Genomic DNA, 22,286 nt, shown 5'->3' with positions numbered 1-22,286 from the left:
GTGAAGGCTTATGCTCGACAGACAGGATATGTTTTTTGTGTGTTATTGTTCTGACGGATCAGAAGAGTAAAAGGAGTACGCTTCTTCTTGGCGCTAACATCGACCTGTAAGGCTGAGTTCATACTTGAGTTATTTGGTAAGTTTTGGCCCAGTGACTGCCCTAATAAGTGAAGTGTGCAGTGATTCTAAGAGCGACGCCTGTTATCTGCATGTCCTATGGACTCTCAGTATTATTTCACTCCCTATGCGTGTTACTACAAGTCACAGTGTTCTACACCACTATAAAGGCTCTCAACAGCCAGGAAATAGCCGTTTTTAACGTAATTCGCCGCAAATATATTTGGCGAAACGGCGAATCGAATTTTTGAAAAATTCGCTCATCTCTATTTATTACGTTGGCTTGGCAAATGTACCCCAGTAAAACACTTTTCTTTTTAGAACCTTTTGAAGATGCTACGCACGCGCCTTACAGTTATTTACTCGTAGATTTAACATCCGACACGCCAGAGGAACTACGGCTAAGAACCGGTTTGTTCCTGCCAGATGTTCCGGTGGTTTATGTGTGCAAAAAGAAGCTCTAAAATGTGATATTTCTCATCTCGACGGTCATTCTTGGTAGCGTCGCCGCGCCTGTAAAGATGTCGAACAGGATCCGGCATAATTGGGATCTTTTAACAGCATGGAGCAAAACAAAACCGACAGTCCGAAAATCAATATTACGCAGCGCCAGTAATGATTTGATATCAGCTATTGGCGAGATTGCTCTCAATATCCTTAAAGGAAAGATACCTCTTAGAGAGCGACAAAAAAAATACTGAAAAGATGGCGCAAGGCTATAAAGAAATTAAGCAATAAAAGCTGCCCCATTAAAGACAAGAAGCACATTGTGAACCAACGAGGCGGTTTTATAGGTTCGCTGCTCAGCTTTGCGATACCTTTAATCACTAGCTTGATAGCTAATAGAGTCGGCGGCTCATAATGGAGTATGCAGAGAAAATGTTCCTGGTTTCCAAACACAAGTTGGACTGGTTATAAAAAACTGTTGTAGAAACACCAGACATACGCCAAACCGCTACGCGGCGTTTGGACGTCGAAATTAGCGAAATACTACACAAAAATAACCTTTCAGATGATGAAAAAATTAAGAGATACACTAACGTGTTACAGAGATACTTGACGCTCAACAAACAGGCCGATAAAGAAATGTCAACCCTAACTTTGATGCAACTGTAACCAGATCAACAACGATTGACAAATGACTCTTCTAGCAGAGATGATGTTAAAGAGGTACTTGACACTGTGAATATAAGGTATAGGAAAAATGCTGAACTTTTGTTGAACAAACTGAGACGATCTGGTAACAAGCCGTACTGGAACACTAGGGTTGAATTCATTTATAAAGATCAAGCTATTCCAGGATCCAACATCATCGACCTGATTCACGCGCGTCGAGACGCAGAGCCACGGGTTGCTTAAGGCTAAAACGCCTCGCGGGTGGGACTTCTTAATGGAAACCATCGCCGAACTGAACGTACCATCAACTGTGATCGGTAAAACAAGAACGAGAGAACTTTGCGATAATTTAAAAAGGGGGTCGCCCTACGAACCTTTTAAAACGGTTCGTACCCCTTTCAGGCAGCAGCCAATCTTAACAACAACCCTTGAGTTAACGCGAGGCTCTTTATTACCTAAAAAGATATATATAAAAATGTATTTGTACGTAGAGCCTGATAATGTTTTTATTTGTTCTACATACCTTTATTACAAACGGCTTGGTTATTGTTGTAAATTTTACTTTGACGGTATATAAAATGTATTTGCGTGCAATATCTAAATTTTTTTTACATAAAATGACTTTTTAAATAAAAATGTAGTCCGTTTTTTCTTTTTACAATTAATACACTATCTTGATTAGTTAAAATTGCATAAACCGCGTGGGAGCGTCGGCGGTAGCATGGACTTAAAAACGTTGCTAAAATGACCGCAAAGACGATGGTGGCCACTACTTTTGAACAGATATTTACATTAAGCGGGCGGTCCCCCAGGAAACTTCAGTCGGATCGGGGTCGAGAGTTTATAAACAAACCTATGAGAAAACTTTGTGAAGCCTTTAAAATACATCATTTTTTTACTTTGAATACGGTTAAAGCATTGTTGGTAGAGCGTTTTAATAGAACGTGGATGAAGTCCAAAAAGTACCCCTCGATAAGCGACGCGTTTACCGGCTAGAAAAAAATCATGAAAAAGAAGAAGGTTAGGGGGAAAATGCTGCATTTTGTAAAGTGGGTCGGTTACCCTGAAAAGTTTAACTCTTGGGTACCAGAAAAACTTTCAAGACGAATCGGCCGTTCATGAATATATGTTGCTCGTACACATTTCGGGGGAAGCAAAAGGCCGACATCGCTTTATCCAGAATTTTTGAACGGTTACACTTTTGATTTATCGCCGGATCAAGAACCCGGCGGACATTTCTCTCTAGTAAAAACTGGAAATCTCAGAGCTGAAATTAGATTTGCCGAGACGGTGGTAAACACTATTAACCCGTACAACGCTGGGAACCGGGTTCAAAATACAAGCTACGGCGCTGTGTTCACCCGCTCCCTGAAATCGCTCGTTGACCGGGTGATGATGGCTGCTCAGGACGGCAGGCAGCCATCTTCCCAAGGGGCAGAGGGAGGGTTTTCCACCCCCCTGAGGCATCAATCGCTGCGATTGGCTGATTTCTGCACACCAGCCAATCGCAGCTTTGGATGATTTTTCATTCATCCAGGAAGCTGCAGGGGGGTGGAACAGGGTTTGTACAGGGGTGACTGGTGCTGAACTTGTCAGCACCTGTCCCCACTGGGTCAGGCAGGGGACACCAGTGTTTGGTGTCCCCTGCCAGCGCTGCTATTGGCTGGAACAACGCTCCAGCCAATAGCAGCGCTACAGTTGCACAGGAAAGGGCAGATCCTCCCTGCATGCAGCCATTCTAGCTGGTGACTGCATGCAGAGTGGACCTGTGTCCCTCTGTGCTGTATCTGACCTGCTGGGATTTGTGGTTCCACACAACTGTGCTTTTCCTGCGATTCTACCGGCTGAAAGAAGAAGAAAGAAGAAAGAAAAAAGAAGAAGAAGATCTGGAACTGCTGCAGTGATTTTTTTTCCATTTGCAAAAGGTCCAGATCCCTAAACCACCTTCGGTCCCTGTCCCTTCCCACCCCCTCCTCTCCCTCCCCCCCATCGCCCCATTTTTTTTTTTTTTTTTATTCTTTTTTTACAATTTTCCATCTCTGAACAACTTTTTCTGCATGCAAGCTGTGACCGCCAAGTGCTGTTCAGTACATACCTGCCTGATCAGCACCGGGGGATCATTTTTTTCACTTTTTATTTTCTTTCCACATCTGTGTTTTTTTTGCCATTTTTTCTTTTTAGTTAAAAAAGAATAAAGTGTAGTTAGGGGTTTATATAAATATATATAGAGCTCTATATTTCAAATTTTTAGCCAGTGTTCACTTTTTAACCACTGTAGTGAATTTGTATACTAGTTTTTGCACGCACGCACGTGCGTGCATGCTGCAGAGCACCAATAACTAGTGTGCTCATTTACATCTGCACATTTTTGTGTTTTTTTCTTTTTTTCACTGAAGTTAGTCATAGGTAGTTAGTTTTATATATATATATACAGTACAGACCAAAAGTTTGGACACACCTTCTCATTCAAAGAGTTTTCTTTATTTTCATGACTATGAAGGCATCAAAACTATGAATTAACACATGTGGAATTATATACATAACAAACAAGTGTGAAACAACTGAAAATATAATATAAAAAACTGAAAATATAATATAAAATCAGTGATACAGTCCTAACCTCAGTATCTGAGGAAAGGGATTTAGGGGTCATTATTTCAGAAGACTTAAAGGTAGGCAGACAATGTCATAGAGCAGCAGGAAATGCTAGCAGAATGCTTGGGTGTATAGGGAGAGGAATTACCAGTAGAAAGAGGGAGGTGCTCATGCCGCTCTACAGAGCACTAGTGAGACCTCATTTGGAGTATTGTGCTCAGTACTGGAGACCATATCTCCAGAAGGATATTGATACTTTGGAGAGAGTTCAGAGAAGAGCTACTAAACTGGTACATGGATTGCAGGATAAAACTTACCAGGAAAGATTAAAGGACCTTAACATGTATAGCTTGGAAGAAAGACAAGACAGAGGGTATATGATAGAAACTTTTAAATACATAAAGGGAATCAACAAGGTAAAAGAGGAGAGAATATTTAAAAGAAGAAATACTGCTACAAGAGGACATAGTTTTAAATTAGAGGGGCAAAGGTTTAAAAGTAATATCAGGAAGTATTACTTTACTGAGAGAGTAGTGGATGCATGGAATAGCCTTCCTGCAGAAGTGGTAGCTGCAAATACAGTGGAGGTGTTTAAGCATGCATGGGATGGGCATAAGGCCATCCTTCATATAAGATAGGGCCAGGGGCTATCCATAGTATTTAGTATATTGGGCAGACTAGATGGGCCAAATGGTTCTTATCTGCCGACACATTCTATGTTTCTATGTTTCTATATTCTAGGTTCTTCAAAGTAGCCACCTTTTGCTTTGATTACTGCTTTGCACACTCTTGGCATTCTCTTGATGAGCTTCAAGAGGTAGTCCCCTGAAATGGTCTTCCAACAGTCTTGAAGGAGTTCCCAGAGATGCTTAGCACTTGTTGGCCCTTTTGCCTTCACTCTGCGGTCCAGCTCACCCCAAACCATCTCGATTGGGTTCAGGTCCAGTGACTGTGGAGGCCAGGTCATCTGGCGCAGCACCCCATCACTCTCCTTCATGGTCAAATAGCCCTTACTTTCAAAGTTTTCCCAATTTTTCGGCTGACTGACTGACCTTCATTTCTTAAAGTAATGATGACCACTCGTTTTTCTTTACTTAGCTGCTTTTTTCTTGCCATAATACAAATTCAAACAGTCTATTCAGTAGGACTATGAGCTGTGTATCCACCTGACTTCTCCTCAACGCCACTGATGGTCCCAACCCCATTTATAAGGCAAGAAATCCCACTTATTAAACCTGACAGGGCACACCTGTGAAGTGAAAACCATTTCAGGGGACTACCTCTTGAAGCTCATCAAGAGAATGCCAAGAGTGTGCAAAGCAGTAATCAAAGCAAAAGGTGGCTACTTTGAAGAACCTAGAATATGACATATTTTCAGTTGTTTCACACTTGTTTGTTATGTATATAATTCCACATGTGTTAATTCATAGTTTTGATGCCTTCAGTGAGAATCTACAATTTTCATAGTCATGAAAATAAAGAAAACTCTTTGAATGAGAAGGTGTGTCCAAACTTTTGGTCTGTACTGTATATATATATATATATATATATATATATATTTCAGTTAGTGCTAGTTTAGTGTCAGTTTAGCATTTTGCACGAACCCACCATCTGCATGCGTGCATTTTGAAACCACTGAGCACCGATCAATAGTGTCCATTACTGATCGCGCAGAAGATACTTTTTTATTTTTTTGCTATTTTTTTTTCTCCTTTTCTTCTTCTACTGTTTTTCTCCTAAATTTAATTTCCAATTTATTACAAGCCCCTACAATGCCACACGAAAAATAAAAGTGTGGTATAGAAAGCTGGCCTTACACATTGTACAGATGGCACTGTACAATGCATTCGTGCTATTTAGATCTAGAGGCCAGACAATCCTACAATTTCAAGAGGTGGTGATTAAGGCCCTAATTTTTTCAAACCAAGCAATGGAGGGTCCCAGTACTTCTGTAAGTTACCGTGCCCGAGTTGTACCAGGGCAACATTTCCCTGGTGAAGTCCCCCAAACAGCGAGAATGGAAAGGACCCAAAAAAGATGCAGGGTGAGGAAAGACACCATTCACCATTGCGAAACCTGCCCTTAAAAAAACCTGGCCTGTGCATCAAGGATTGTTTCAGAATCTATCACTCATCCATGGAATAATTTCATCCTTGATGTACCCTGTAATTTTACCACCTTATATTTGATTTTGTCCACAGAGCTTACATATCCACTTTTCACCAACCACTACATATTAATTTCTGTAATACACCTGTTTGGTCAAAGGTGCCCTTTCCACCACTTAAAATGTTTGTACGGGGGTGCTCTTTCCAAAATGGGGTCACTTCTTGGGGTTTTTAATTTCTGGTGACATCAGTGAAATTCTTTTTCATTTTTACAGCCAAGTATTTCCTAATTCTGTGAAACGCCTGATGGGTCAAAGTGCTCACTACACACCTTGAAATACTCCTTGAGAGGTCTAGTTTCCGGAATGGGGTCACTTTTGAGGGGTTTTCACTGTAGTGGTACCTCAGGGTGTCTTCATATGCGACATAGCTCCAAAAAGCCAATGCTGCAAAATCTGTCCTCCAAAAGCCCTCTGGTGCTCCTGCCCTTTTGAACCCTGCCATGCACTCAAAAATCTGTTTTTGAGCACATGTGGGGTGTTGCTATATTCAGGTGGAAATGGGTAACAAAATGTGGGGTGCAATATGTCTGGTTACCCCCTGTGAAAGTGAAAAAAAAAAAATGTAAGTTTATGTGGGCCGCATCAAAAAAAAAAAAATTTTTTTACAATATAATGCAGACGGATCCATTCTGAACGGATCCACCGTCTGCATTATATGAGCGGATCCGTCTCAGACGGATCCGCTCTGAACGCAAGTGTGAAAGTAGCCTTAGGGGCGAGAACCTGGGATCTTTCATCCCTTGTCCTATTCAGCTCTATTAGGGTGAATAGGACTTCACACTGTCCCTGCTGCTCTGTGCCTTGTGCACACAGCATCAGGGATGTTACCATGGCAACCAGGGCTTCTGTAGCGTCCTGGCTGCCATGGTAACTGATCGGAGCCCCAGGCTTACACAGCTGGGGCTCCGATCAGAAGCTGCCACTGCACCACCAATGAGGGGGAGGGGAGAGGTCCCTGTGGCCACTGCCACCAATGATTTTAATACTGGGGGGGTTGAGAGGGGCTGGCGCACTGTGCCACCAATGATTTTAATGGGATGGGGGGTTGAGGGGGGCACACTGCACCACCAATGATAAATTTCCCCTTTATACAGGAGGCTGGTACTGGCAGATCAGCAGTTAACCCCTCAGGTGCGGCACCTAAGGGGTTAACTGCCTCTGATCGCAGCTCCCTGTCAGCGGCAGGGTGCCGGCAATGCGATTCTGCTGCCGGCACCCGCCTCCTGTATTGTGTTAAAGACTGACTCTTACTATCAGGCCACACAGAGCGGCGCCCAGCGATGTCTCAGCACTCACCATTAGTTCTGTTCGCCGCTCCGTTCGCCTGCAGTGCTCCATTACTGTCTCCTCTCCTGCTCCACATGCTGCTGATTACTATCGGAGCGATGGGAGGAGACATCAGCTTCACTAGTGGGCGTTCCTTCTTCCTGGCTGTAGCGCTGTCCAATCGCAGCGCAGGGAGAAGGAACGCCCACTAGTGAAGCTGATGTCTCCTCCCATCGCTCCGATAGTAATTAGCAGCATGTGGAGCAGGAGAGGAGACAGTAATGGGGCACTGCGGGCGAACGGAGCGGCGCCCAGGACTAATGGTGAGTGCTGAGACATCGCTGGGCGCCGCTCTGTGTGGGAAATGGGAATAGTCCTATCATTGGTGGCTCAGTGCGCCCGCCCCTCCTCCGCCCCTCTCTCCTCATTGGTGGCGCAGTGCGCCCGCCCCTCCTCCCCCCCTCTCTTCTCATTGGTGGCAGCGGCAGCAGCACAGGGCGGAGGGAGGACAGCTTCCTTCTCCCCGTGCTGCTGAGAGAACATGAGCGCGCCGATAGCAGAGCGCTCATGTTCAGAGATACTAGACTGCCGGGGCGCAAAGATATTCTAGACTGCCGGGCCGCATGTTTGACACCCATGGTGTAATGCATATTGAGGTTTATTTTGCTGTTAACCCTTGCTGTGTTACAAGAAAAAAATTATTTACATAAAAAATCTACCAAAAAAGTGAAATATTTTAATTTAACCTCCATTTTCATTTCATTCTTTTGGAAAACATCAATGGTTAACAAAGTTTGTAACATCAGTTTTGAATAATTTGAGGGGTGTAGTTTCTAAAATGGGGTCAATTATGGGGGTTTACATTATATAAGCCTCTTAAAATCACTTAATAACTGAATTGGTGTTTAAAAAAATGGTTTTGGAAATTTTGGTGAAAATTATAAAAATTACTTCTAAAATTTGATGCCAACATAAAGTAGACATATGGGGAATGTTGATTGATAACTATTTTATGAGATAATACTGTCTTAAAAGTAGAGAAATTCAAATTTAGAAAATTGTGAATTTTTCAAAATTTTTGGTAAATTTGGGATTTTTTCATAAATAACGTGTAATATATTGACTCAAATTTATGACTGTCCTGAAGTACAATGTGTCACGAAAAAACAATCTCAGAACGGCTTGGATAAGTAAATGCGTTCCAAAGTTATTAGCACATAAAGTGATGCATGTCAGATTTGTAAAAATCGGCCTGGGATTTAAGGTGAAAAGTGTCTCGGTACTGAAAGGGTTAACATGATTGTGTATTCCGTTCATAACGGAAAATAAAATCATCGACCGTGCGGCGGCCTATATTGTAAATATGGACAATTCGTATCAGCGGGGAAAGCATTGGATTTAAATTATATTATATCCAAATGACGTATCTATTTCTTTTTATAGTTATGGATTATAGCCCGCGAATGAAATATTTCCTGGCGAATTTATTACATTTTTATCTAAAAATTCTAAGACTATAAGATATAAAAACAGACAAATACAGGACGCTGCTCGTTCGGTCTGCGGACATTACTGCATCTATATCTTACATTGTATCGCTAAAGGAATGTCTTTTGAAAATTTATTAAAAATATTTACGAGTGATTTTAGAAAACATTTCCATTTTGTATGCTCCTTTGTAACAAAGCTTTGTAAAAGGGCTTTTGACACATCGTAACAAGTGTACAAACAGCATGGGGATGGTCTGTTTATACAGTATTCTAGCTATAGCTGCGGTCTTTTGAGATCTTATAACAGATGTCCCAGGACTTCTGAAGGTCATACTTTAATTAAGCAAATCAAAATCCCATTCAGCTTAAGGCTACTTTTACACTCGCGTTTGGTGCGGATCCGTCATGGATCTTCACAGACGGATCCATTTAGATAATACAACCATCTGCATCCGTTCAAAACGGATCAGTTTGTATTATCTTTAACATAGCCAAGACGAATCTGTCTTGAACACCATTGAAAGTCAATGGAGGACGGATACGTTTTCTATTGTGCCAGATTGTGTCATAGACAACGGATCCATCCCTATTGACTTACATTGTGTGTCAGAACGGATCCGTTTGACTCAGCTTCGTCAGACAGACACCAAAACGCTGCAAGCAGCGTTTTGGTGTCCGCCTCCAAAGCGGAATGGAGACAGAATGGAGGCAAACTGATGCATTCTGAGCGGATCCTTTTCCATTCAGAATGCCCGTTTTGGACCGCTTGTGAGATCCCTGAACGGATCTCACAAACGGAAAGCCAAAACGCCAGTGTGAAAGTAGCCTAATATAGATGGCTGTAATTTTTATTCAATATATGTTGTTAGTAATATGTAGCTGCTATATGTCGATAATATTTATTCAGCTATATGTCGTTAGTAAGCGGATTCAATCCAGGAAGGACCCATTGGCGATGTAAAGCATCCAAACTCGGGAGAGCTGGGTACTTACGCAAAATGGGCTGGTCGTATTTCACAAAATGGACGCTGCGGGCAAAAATAAGGGAGTAGATAGATGGATAGATATTATAAGAAAGATGGATAGGGACGTGTCCGGTCATGTCTGTGAAGGTTGCAGAAAGTCAAGCTATTTTTAAAATTTAATTGAGTTGTAGCCTGAATATACCATATTAAGGCTTGTCCAGACTGGCTGGAAAAGGGGCGTGCCCACCTGTCACTTTGAGTTTGACGAGAACTGTCTCCCTATACTACTAATGTCAATCTCTCGATAACTTGTCATGTGGTCTTGAGCATCAATTACAGCTTGACAACGATGTCAACCTATTGTCTACTGAGGCATGGCATCCCACTCTTCTTGAAGAGCTGTCCTCAGGTCAGTGAGCTTCTGGGGTACAGAGTTATGAGGCTCTACATGGAGACTCAGCTGATCCCATAGGTTTTCAATGGGATTCAGGTCTGGAGAAAGTGCAGACCACTCCATTTGAGGTTCCCTAGCCTCCAGCAGCCATTCACTTAATGATGCAACCTTGATGAGCTGGATCATTGTCGTCCATGAAGATGAAATTAGACCTGTGTTGTTCATGCAGAGGCACAATGACTGTATTAATGATGTTATTCAAATAGTATGGGCTTGTCACTGTACCATTCACAAAGTTTAGGGCAGTTCTGTATTGACTAGACACACCTACCCACACTGTAACACCACTACCACCAAAGACTCATCTGGTGACAACAGTGGCTGATGCATAGCGGTCTCCTTGATGTCTCCAACATCTTTGGTGGTCATCATTTCTGCTCAGTGTGAATGGACTTTCATCAGTGAACAGCACTGAGGCCCACTTGTCCCTCATCAGTGTAGTTGCTCCCTGGGCCATGCAAGACAATGACGACTACAGGCCAGGTAGCCTTGCAGGTTGTCTAGTATGCAGACCATACTGATGTAAATGGTTTAGAATTATCTGACGTGACACTTGGGTGCCACTCACCTCCCTTAAATATGCCTGGAGTTGTGTGGCATTCATCATCCGGTTCCGCGGGGCATTGTTCACAATGAAGCGTTCTTTGCCTTTCTGTGACTCTTCCAGTCTCTCTCTCTGTAGCAACCTGCTGATGACACTCTGTGACACTTTAAGCTCAGTGGCCGCTTCCGTCTGAGAACATCCTGCTCAAAGCCTCATAATGGTGACGTACTGTTGATTAATTGTTAGGTGTCGTCTTGGTCTCATAATGTCAAAATGTGAACAGCATGATGAGGAGGACTGTTTAAATACCAATTCTAATTGAACCAGGAAATTTATTGGAAGATTCATGGATCAAATAACTGTTGTGAAATTTGCTGTTAAGCTCCTTGTTAGAGAACAGCAAGTTGTGCAAAAAGTATTGAAACATTGAACAGTGTGACACGTGCATTCAAAAGTTTAGAGAAGTTCACATTAATTTCACCTGTAAGGCCTCATGCACATGGCCGTTGTTTTGGTCCGCAACAGAGCCGAGTTTTGGCGGCTCGGATGCGGACCTATTCACTTCACTGGGGCCGCAAAAGATGCGGACAGCACTCCGTGTGCTGTCCGCATCCATTGCTCTGTTCCGTGGACAAGAATAGGCAAATTGCGGATCCACAAAACACAGACACCGGCCATGTGCGCTCCGCATTTTGCGGACCGCACATGGCCGGCACTATAATAGAAATGCCTTTTCTTGTCCGTGGCTGCGGACAAGAATAGGACATGTTCTATTTTTTGCGGGGCCTATTTTTTGCGGACCCATTTTGCGGACGTGTGAATGGACCCTTAGTATGAGGTGTGGGGGGTTTAGAGCACCATGTGGAATTAAGAGCAGCTAGTCCCAGTAGAGCCCTGATGTCATATTTGGCACTAGACACACTTGAGTGAACCACCATTCCATTCTGTGATGGCACATGAATCTTTTGCAGCAGCACAACTTTTACTGCACATATAATTTACATGTTGATGCTCCACAGGAGATCATATCACTCCACATTGCATAATTTTCAACACATATTTACAGTCCCTTAAAGGTACAGTATTTTTGGCGGTTTCATTCACTAAGAGCCTTATATGCTTGGTGGCTCTTACAGAGAGGCACTGTCTCTTTAACTTTATACATTCCATATATGCAGGTCATAAATATTAGTAATCCAATGGGATCCTTTTTGCTACAGGGGCAAAAGTAGGCCTTTAGGTCACCAGGTGTCCAGCTTGGGGTCTCCACTTATGTAAAGCCATCACACTCTGTCCCCTGGACCATTGTTGGAAGAAGTCACCTTACTCTACTTATACTCTCGGGGCCATGTGTCTTCAGGGGCTGACACATGAATAAGAGCATTGGCTCCGCTTCAGTCCAGAGGCACCAAGTCTTTCTGATTTTCACTCTACAGCTCTTCTCACCTGCCACTTGGGTACTCTATGCATCACTGCATCATCAATGACATATCTCTAGCTCGTAGTGTAATCCTCTGCAGCTGTTTCTTACAGGACATTTCACCTTCAATGATGCATCTACAGCCTTGTATTCAGCAGACCCCTGGCTGGAGAATGTGTAGCTCATGGCACTTCTGTGTAACTATCATGAAGGTAGCCCTTTATCATGTGCCTGCTCCCTTATGGTTGAAGCCAGTCGTAGCAGGCCTTTTTAGTGCTCACCCTTAGTAAGGGAGTGCATGCACACTATTTGAGCTTCTGCTCAAATGCCACTAAGATGAATGCCCCAGTCCTTATATACAGAGTCCCTCCTTCACTTGATATTAGCAGTGAAATCAAAGAAGGCTGACATATTACCCTGCTCTGCTTTTTACTATAGAAAGATGTAGTGTCTTTATTTGTTGTACAACATAACCATCTAGTAACCAGATATCACCACTTTAGTTTATTAAAGTTAATTTGATGAAAGAGGCAGGTATCTTTTGTTGACGTACCATATTGGAGCGGCAGAATGGCACTCTAAAGGTGGGCGTGCTCCTCCCCCACCTTGAAGCATTACAGACATGGCAAGACTACACCATTGGTGGTCCCATAGATCACTGTCTGGCAAAAATCATAGACAGAGAGCCCTAGCCAGAGTAGCATTCTCAGCACTTACAGTGCCTTGCAAAAGTATTCACCCCCTTGATTTTTTTCGTATTTTGTTACATTGCAGCCTTAAGTTCAATGTTTTGTTAATCTGAATTTTATGTGATGGATGAGAACACAATAGTCTAAGTTGGTGAAGTGAAATTAGAAAAATAGATATATAAATTATTGCCGCAAAAGGTGGCTCTACAAAGTATTGACTTTAGGGGGGTGAATAGTTATGCACATTGACTTTTTCAGTTATTTTGTCGTGTGAGTCTGTGTTGGTACAATTAGGTAGTGAAAGGCGTCAGTGAAGCTGACAAAATGTACTGGACATAGTCTGTGATTTAGGATTGGGTTCAGTAGTGACAGGGCACAATGATATCCTTAAAGGGTGGTACAGATTTAAACATGGCTGATTTCTTTGAAAAACAGCTTGGCCCTGTCCATGGGCTTTGAGTGGTATTTCAATACAGCTCCGTGAAAGTAAATGCAAGAGAGTTGCAATACCAGACATAACCCATAGGCAGGTGTGGGACTGTATTTGCTAGAGAGCAGCCATGTTTTTCTAATCTTGCACAACCCCTTCTGTTTGCAGCTCATCAGTTATTATAGAAATCAGCCAAACCAGGCTCAAAAATTTGTAATTTAATTGTTTCACGGCAAGCTCTTAACATAAACTTAGAAAACCATAAGACAATTATTGAGTATGTGAACATCTCATCTTACCACATTCAGAAGCATAATGATACAGAAGTTGATGCATACTGCAGTCCCTGTGGTAGCAACCTGAGAATTATTCCTGATTAAGGCCCATTTGAAGGCAGCAAATGTACTGACAGTCACAACACGATATATAACAATGCCGAACACAGCAGCAATTACCACACATATCTAAAGACGGAAAGAAGACAAGCTTGTGTTAGAAACAGAATCATGCTTTCAGGTACTATTATGGTTTTCTAATATATTATTATATAATAACACGATTATTATGGTGCTTCTCATGAGACACAGAAGCATTCCTATTAGACCCATATGGCTTAAAGGGATTATCTCATCTCAGACAATGGGGGCATATTACTAGTATATGCCCCCATTGCCTGATAGGTAAAGGTCCCTCCACTGGGACCCGCACCTATATCGATAACAGAGCCCAGAAAGTGGTGGAGACCGCACTGCGCATCACAGCCTCCTTCCATTAAATTCTACGGGGCGGCTGAAAATAGCCGAGTGCTGGCTCGACTATTTCTGTCGGGCCCATAGAAATGAATGGGAACGGTGGCCGGTCATGCGTGGTGCGCTCCCATTCACTTCTATGCGATATGCCCCCATTGTCTCAGATGAGACAACCCCTTTAACCACCTGTTTTGCCCGAGTCCAGCTTGGGCAGTGGGAAAAGTAGCTAACTGGAGGTTCTGCTTTAGATGCTGCTATCTCCTGAATGGTAGCAGCTAAAAACATGCAACTGATCTTGTTTGAAAACTCACATTCCAGGCTTTCATACCAAAATGACAGCTAAAGTCCAAGCAACAGAGGAGAAATTGAGTCGGAAATAATCGCGGGTAAAACCTGCTTTTACTTTCACTTTACTTTCACTTTAAGCTGCATTCACAGCACCCCGATTTCTGTCAGTGATATCTTCCCCTGTACTGCTGTCGTTCTGGTATTGTCTGAAAGCTTTCAAACAAGAACAGTTGCATGTTTCTAGCTGCTACCATTCAGGAGATGGCAGCATCTAAAGCAGTTATCTAATTCTCCCACTGCTGGACTGAGGCAAAACAGTAAGGCTACTTTCACATTAGCGTTTTTTGCGGATCCGTCATGGATCTGCAAAAACGCTTCCGTTACAATAATACAACCGCATGCATCCGTCATGAACGGATCCGGTTGTATTATGTATTCTATAGCCATGACGAATCCGTCTTGAGCACCATTAAAAGTCAATGGGGGACGGATCTGTTTTCTATTGTGCCAGATTGTTTTCTATTGTGCCAGATTGTGACTTACATTGTGTGCCAGGACGGATCTGTCTTGCTCCGCACCACATCACGGACGCCTGCAGTGTTTTTCTGTCCGCGATGGGGACGCAACCAAATGGAACGGAATGCATTTTGGTGCATTCCATTTCATTCAGTTCATTTTTGTCCCCATTGACAATGAATGGGGACAAAATGGAAGCATTTTTTTCCGCTATTGAGATCCTATGACGGATCTCAATAGCGGACTTGAAAGCGCTATTGTGAAAGTAGCCTTAGGTGGTTAAACAGGACCTGTCATCTCTCCTGACAAGTCTGTTTTAGTAACTACTTACATTCCTTTTGTAAGGACCAAGAAAAGTTTTTTTGTATGGAAACGTGCAGGTCGGATCATCAAAGCAGTACATCTGCCAGAATGGTACAGCATGACACTGTGGGGAGGTGAATTAGGGGCCTAAATTACGATTGAAATCAGAAGGGGGATGAGTGCTTATGGGTCATGTTCTACTCTTGCTGCTATTCCTAGATCTGTAACAGCACACAATGGATACCAGAACCCAAACAGCACTGCTTATTTTTGTAAGATATCATCTGTGGGTCCGCCATGTTGTTTTAGTCAGGCATCTTATATTACTACCTTAAAGTTTAGCAAAGAGTTAGGCCCCTTTCACACGGGCGAGTATTCCACGCGGGTGCAATGCGTGAGTTGAACGCATTGCACCCGCACTGAATCCTGACCCATTCATTTCTAGGGGGCTGTGCACACGAGCAGTGATTTTCACGCATCATTTGTGCGTTGCGTGAAAATCGGGGCATGCTCCTCTTTGTGCGTTTTTCACGTAACGTAGGCCCCATAGAAATGATTGGGGTTGCGTGAAAATCGCAAGCATCCGCAAGCAAGTGCGGATGCGGTGCGAGTTTCACGCACGGTTGCTAGGTGACGATCGGGATGGAGACCCGATCATTATTATTTCCCCTTATAACATGGTGATGGATCATGTGATGAACGCAGTGACTTCATCAAAGGTCCTATTGCTCACAGATGAAGACAGAAGAGATGACGGCTGCGCGAACAAGTGGATTAAGGTGAGTTAAATTTTTTTTCCATTTTTTTTTAAACCCTCCAGCCCTATTGTACTATGCATTCTGTATTCAGAATGCTATTATTTTCCCTTATAACCAAGTTATAAGGGGAAATAATACAATCTACACTACAACTAACCCAAACCTGAACTTCTGTGAAGAAGTTCGGGTCTGGGTACCACAGTCGGTTTTTTATCACGCGTGTGCAAAACACATTGCACCCGCGCGATAAAAACTGAACATCGGAACGCAATCGCAGTCAAAACTGACTGCAATTGCGTACCTACTCACGCGGGTTTGCCGCAATGCACCGGGACGCATATGGAACCTAATCCGGATACGTTCGTCTGCAAGGGGCCTTAACGTGAAGAAACAGTTTGATTATTAATGAATAATTACGATGTACTTTGCTAAGAAAATAGATTAATAAAAACCTATGTTTTCTTATTAGGACTAGCAAGTTATGAGATCATGGAGTCTTAGTGACATATTTATGTACTGTACTCCATAGGTTCTTTTAGATACTTGGTTATTGGACAAGTATGGAGTCTTAGTAACATATTTATGTACTCCATAGGTTGTTTTAGATACTTGGTTATTAGACACTTGTCAGCTTCTTTAGTTTATGGCAAACAAACACTTTCAAGGATAATGGAATCAGACGATGGATCAAAGGTTAAAAATACAGTACATTAGATATTATTTCTCATACGTGTTAGAAAACTTTTACCAATTAACTATCATGAAGTATAAGGAGTCATAAGTCTTCCTTATGCATACTGATGTTTGGAGGTTAAAAAATAAGTGGAATAAGCCACGGCACTCCAAATGGATCCAATCAACTTCTTTATTACACCTTGTGCAGCAACGTTTCAACCAAACGGTCTTTATCAAGCTTGATAAAGACCGTTTGGTTGAAACGTTGCTGCACAAGGTGTAATAAAGAATTTAATTGGATCCATTTGGAGTGCCGTGGCTTATTCCACTTATTTTTGGGCTATTACGGGAATCCTTGGACCAGGATTTAACGCTACAGGCACCACCACCCATTGGAATTACTGCAACAACAGTGAGTAGTGCTGGCCTATTTGCGATTGATGTTTGGAGGTTGTCACATAACAAGAACTTTTAACCAGTCAAGAATTGAAAAGTGTACAGGAGGAGGAGGTGTGAATCTTCTTACATATGGTGATGTTCTAATGTGGTCATAGAAATGAATATTAATGATGTAATGTGGGAAACACATTGATGTCTATGGACTTCGGTACACTGCTGCATTATACTTCTATATACCTCATATGCCATAATCTGCCTGATTTTTATATTTTTTCAATGCTATCTTGCTGCTCTTGTCTCTGAATAAACAAAAGAATCTTCTCAACAATCTTGACAATGTAAAGAGATGGGATAAGGGAACTAGAATTCTGAGTTATCAATGAAAGAATTATAGATTATGTTAATATACATATACATTATGCCAATATACATATTTAACAAATACCTTATTTTAATTTTGCAAATAAAAGGCTGGATACAACAGTAGCAAACTCTGAACTATGAGAAACAATAGACCAGAACTGAAGAATGTACTAAATCATTGCCAGATATTGTAAAGGTAAGGAATTGAAGAAAAATATAGATCAGAAAGTTGATAAATCCCAACTAAGCTTTAGGCTTGGGCTCCAGTGCAGCTTTGGGTTGCTCTCGCATCATGGCAAAATCTCTGCTTTACCAAGACTCTCACACAGTTTTATTGTTAGGGTTGCATGACGGTCAGAATTCTTCGGATCTTTGTAAGTTGCCTACCACTTACAACTGAACATTTTTAGCACAACTTGCGAGCAACCTAAAGGCACGCAGTAGCCCTAGACTAAAGATCCTCTCATGTGGCACGACGCCAGGCGAATGCTGGTTATGACCACAATTCTTGTCTCAGGTGTAGCTTAAGTGGTCATTCCAACTCCTCTATTTAGTCTGGTCTCACCCATCATGCTATGCGGTTGATAGCTCCTTTCTGGTTTTTGAAGTGCTGGTGTTTGGCTCTCCACTGAGTTCCTGTTCGTCCGCATACTTTGGAGTTTAGTGTCTTTTCCTTTTTTCTAGTTTATTGTATTCCCCTATCTTTTGGTATTAGGCCTGAAGAAGTCTCCTGTTTCTTCAGCTGGGAAGGAACAGGTCATTTTTTGTTCTGACACTATCTCCAGGGCCCTTCAGGGTCAGATAGGGCTCTAGGTTCCAGCGTATGAACATTCCTACCATCGAGGCCCGTTCATACTAATAGTAGTCATGGCTCGGTCTAGGGATTCATTAGGTGGTGACTTTTTCCCTTTCCCTAGCTTCCAGGCCTAGTACCTTTTTCCTTCCTTCCTGTGTTCAGTGTGGTGTTTACTACCCACTTCGCGCTGTGACAATAGCTCAGTTCTTATCTTACTGATAAGAATGTGGCTTAAATAAGTGTTTATGACCGCTCCATAGTTTAGAGATAAGGGTTATTAGATGACCAGCACAAAGTTAAAGTGAAAGTACCAGTCACACAGTTAGAAAAACAGTTAATCCTTTGTGACAGAATGGCTCAGTATTTTTAATAAAGGCCATTTTAAAATATGATTTGTAGCCAAAAATGAGTAACATGCAATTATAAACAAAAATCGTCTCCGAAAGTGTACATAGCCTTTAAAGGAAATGTGTCACCAAAAAGTTTATCTGCCTGTTAAAACCAGATAGTAACAAATCTCCTTTTGTCCTAATCTGTTTTTATTTTCTGATTACAGATTTATTTATTCTATTTCCTGACCATGATTATCAGGGCGGCCATCTTGCCTGAGCTGTTCTTAACAGCATTTAGAAAGCATTAAGAAAATTGTTTTATGGCAGCCACATGGGCCATAGACACAATGGACAGGAGGGGACCTCATTGACTTCTATAGGCGAGTTTTCTAGGCATACATTGTGACCTGTGCAGAGGTCATTGTACAAGGAAAGAATAGATAAGCTCTGACAATCACCTATTGTGAATGGTGGATTCTGTCTTATCCATACACAGAGGTGATGTCATTACAGACAGGATTAGAATGAATTAACTGCAGTAAAGTGATCTGTACAGACCAAGAATTGTAGGATTTTATAGTTTTTATTTAAATATACGGAATATATGGAAAATTAAAAAAATTGCAGTTAATTTTCTGATAACACATTCCCTTTAAAAGGGATTATTCCACAAATGAAAAACATAAAATATCTGGATAATGCATACCATTAGTTGAACAAAAAAAGCTGATCTCCAGTAGGGTTGCATGACGGTCAGAATTCTTCGGATCTTTGTAAGTTGCCTACCACTTACAACTGAACATTTTTAGCACAACTTGCGAGCAACCTAAAGGCACCCAGTAGCCCTAGACTAAGGATCCTCTCACGTGGCACAATGCCAGGCGAATGTCAAGTGAGGGACAAAAATATACTACTCAGTCAACTCTCATTTAAAGGACTTTTCCATTGGCCCATAGAAAATGAAAACTGGGATCAACAACCTTTATTACGATTATTAGTGCCCAATTAACTTTGTGCATTGTCTGCAGCACATCCCTCGTAAGATACTAAACGAAAGATGCAACTGATAATTAATCCAATAATTGACCCAGTCCTCAAGTGTAAAAGATCCCTTAGTAACATAAAACAGGAACACCCTTATAAACTCTTCTAGTCTAGTGTTAGTATAGATTTTGTCCTTCAATCCATACCATTTGACTAACTCAATAAAATTCCCTGAGAAGAGATTCCAAGGAACAGATTCAAGAAACCTGAAGTACAATCCTATTACAAAGAAAGTATGAATGACGTTTATAGCATTACTTTCATAATAATATAACAAACCATAAAAAAGATTCCAGAAGCAGATACTATAAGTCTGCTGCATTTATCGGTAAAGGCTTGGTAAGGCTCCGGCTTTCCTGATATTGGGTTCAGCCGTTCTTTTTTTGAGTATTTGGCTTCAAATTGAGGACGGATTTCTTCCTAAATTAAAAACAATAATTTTAAAATCTTATGACAAATATATTCTGTTATTGGCTTACAATACAGATGCAAAATTCTTACTACAATACAGCTGTGTGAAAGTGATCTAAGACTGAGGCTACACCTAGACTTCTTTGTCACACGACAAAAAATCACTATGAAATTGCATTCATAGAGAATGCACTGACTAGATTGAAACTCACTTCAAAATCGTTGCAGCCAAGTGAGTAGCTGCAGCTATTTAATTACTAGAATTTATGCAGTGAGTTCATTGAGAATATATTTTCATGTTACTATATAGATGAAAAAGTAGCTTGGAAATCCCATCATGTGCAGGTTTTAAAAAATCACTGGCTACACACTTGTCTCCAGCAATTTCACAGTGATTTTATTGCTAGCGATTAAGTCTCTCCATGAATACTTGGTCACAGCGATATGGAAGCAATTTTAAAGCTAGTCAATACATTCCCTATGTACAGCGATTTCAGAGCTTTGGCACAGCAATTTTTTTTAGTGTGGCAATAAAGTCTAGGTATAGGCTCATTAATTTAGTTAAAATTAACATCGGTTTCTTAACATGTGGCACAAGATGGCTTACAACACTTCAAATGACCACAAAACAGAAATGTTAATCTACAGGGCTTTTAAATAGGCAAGCATTTGAATTATGCAGCATGCACAGTCTTAATCTCTTCTGCTTTTGCAAAATGTGCATGTTCAAAATACAGATGCACCCATATTACAGATCTGGAGGAGGAGAACTTTAAGGGGTATTCCCATCACAATGATCACTGTTAAATCTCTTAATGATTTGACAGTGATCATTTTTCTAAATACATTTTATTACCCAATTCCCACCCTTTTTGAGAAAATAAGTCCCCTCTTACCTGATTGTTGTCTTTCGTCTCCCCCCCTGGTAACGGCCACCTCTCCTCTCGAATCCCGCCGGGCCGCGCTTGCGCAGAATACTGAAGATTCTCTCCCGGCCGAGCCGCGCAATGTCCTGAACGCGCATGCCGCCGCGCATGCGCCATGATGACTTCTTCCTGGCCAGTATAGTACAGAGCCGCGAACGCGCATGCCGGCTCTGTACTATACAGGCCAGGAATAAGTCACCATGTCGCATGCGCGGCGTGCGCGTTCAGGACATTGCGCATCCCGGCCGGGAGAAAAACTTCAGTCTCCTGCGCAAGCGCGGCCTGGCCGGGAGAAAACATCAATCAAGCACCGCCGAATCCAGGAAGTGAACATCGCGCTGGACGAAGGTAAGTATGAAAACTGAAGATGGGAATACCCCTTTAAAGGCTATGTACACCTTTGGGGACATTTTTTTTAATTATTGCATTGTAATTATTTTGAGCTAAAATTATTTTTACAATTGGTCTTTATTAAAAATATGGGTTTCTTTTTTCTGTACAGAGTTGACATGCTCTAGTAGCACCATTTGGATTTTCCAAATTTATCTTTTCCATCAGACCTGGAGCAGATGGACTCCTTATCTCTCACTGCCCTTATACACACTCATTATAGCTGTCATGGTCTCTCCTATGACAGGGGTCAGATCTAAGACACTGGCTGCACGTGATGTGATCTGACACCCTATTTTGTTTCACTTGCTTCTGTGTTGTTGCTGGTTATGACCACACTTCTTGTCTCAGGTGTAGCTTAAGTGGTCATTCCAACTCCTCTATTTAGTCTGGTCTCACCCATCATGCTATGCGGTTGATAGCTCCTTTCTGGTTTTGGAAGTGCTGGTGTTTGGTTCTCCACTGAGTTCCTGCTCGTCCGCATACTTCGGAGTTTAGTGTCTTTTCCTATTTTCTAGTTTGTTGTATTCCCCTATCTCTTGGTATTAGGCCTAAGGAAGTCTGCTGTTCCTTCAGCTGGGAAGGAACAGGTCATCTTTTGTCCTGACACTATCTCTAGGGCCCTTCAGGGTCAGATAGGGCTCTAGGTTCCAGCGTAAGAACTTTCCTACCATTGAGGCCTCGGTCTAGGGATTCACTAGTTGGTGACCTTTTCCCTTTCCCTAGCTTCTAGGCCTAGTACCTTTTCCCTTCCTTCCTGTGTTCAGTGTGGGATTTACTACCCACATCGCGCCGTGACAATAGCTCAGTTCTTATCTTACTGATAAGAATGTGGCTTAAATAAGTGTTTATGACCTCTCAGTAGTTTAGAGATAAGGGTTATTAGATGACCAGCACAAAGTGAAAGTGAAAGTACCAGTCACACAGTTAGAAAAACATTTAATCCTTTGTGACAGAATGGCTCAGTATTTTTAATAAAGGCCATTTGAAAATATGATTTGCAGCCAAAAATGAGTAACATGCAATCATAAACAGAAATTGTCTCCGAAAATGTACATAGCCTTTCAAGGAAATGTGTCA

The 22,286-nt window shown here is 41.9% G+C and overlaps 1 protein-coding gene across 1 annotated transcript in view; it reads right to left on the bottom strand.

Annotated features, from left to right (window-relative positions):
* Window positions 1-22,286, bottom strand: part of ANO4 (anoctamin 4) — a 364,269-nt gene that overhangs the window by 29,158 nt on the left and 312,825 nt on the right. The window contains 2 exon segments of the mRNA XM_040415706.1: window positions 13,556-13,720; window positions 19,759-19,899. Coding sequence (XP_040271640.1) covers window positions 13,556-13,720; window positions 19,759-19,899 — 306 coding nt within the window.

Source organism: Bufo bufo, chromosome 1, assembly GCF_905171765.1.
Source record: "Bufo bufo chromosome 1, aBufBuf1.1, whole genome shotgun sequence".
In the NCBI taxonomy this organism is placed as follows: Eukaryota; Metazoa; Chordata; class Amphibia; order Anura; family Bufonidae; genus Bufo; species Bufo bufo.
Note: the sequence above shows the minus strand (reverse complement) of the source record. Positions and strands in the feature narration are given on the sequence as shown.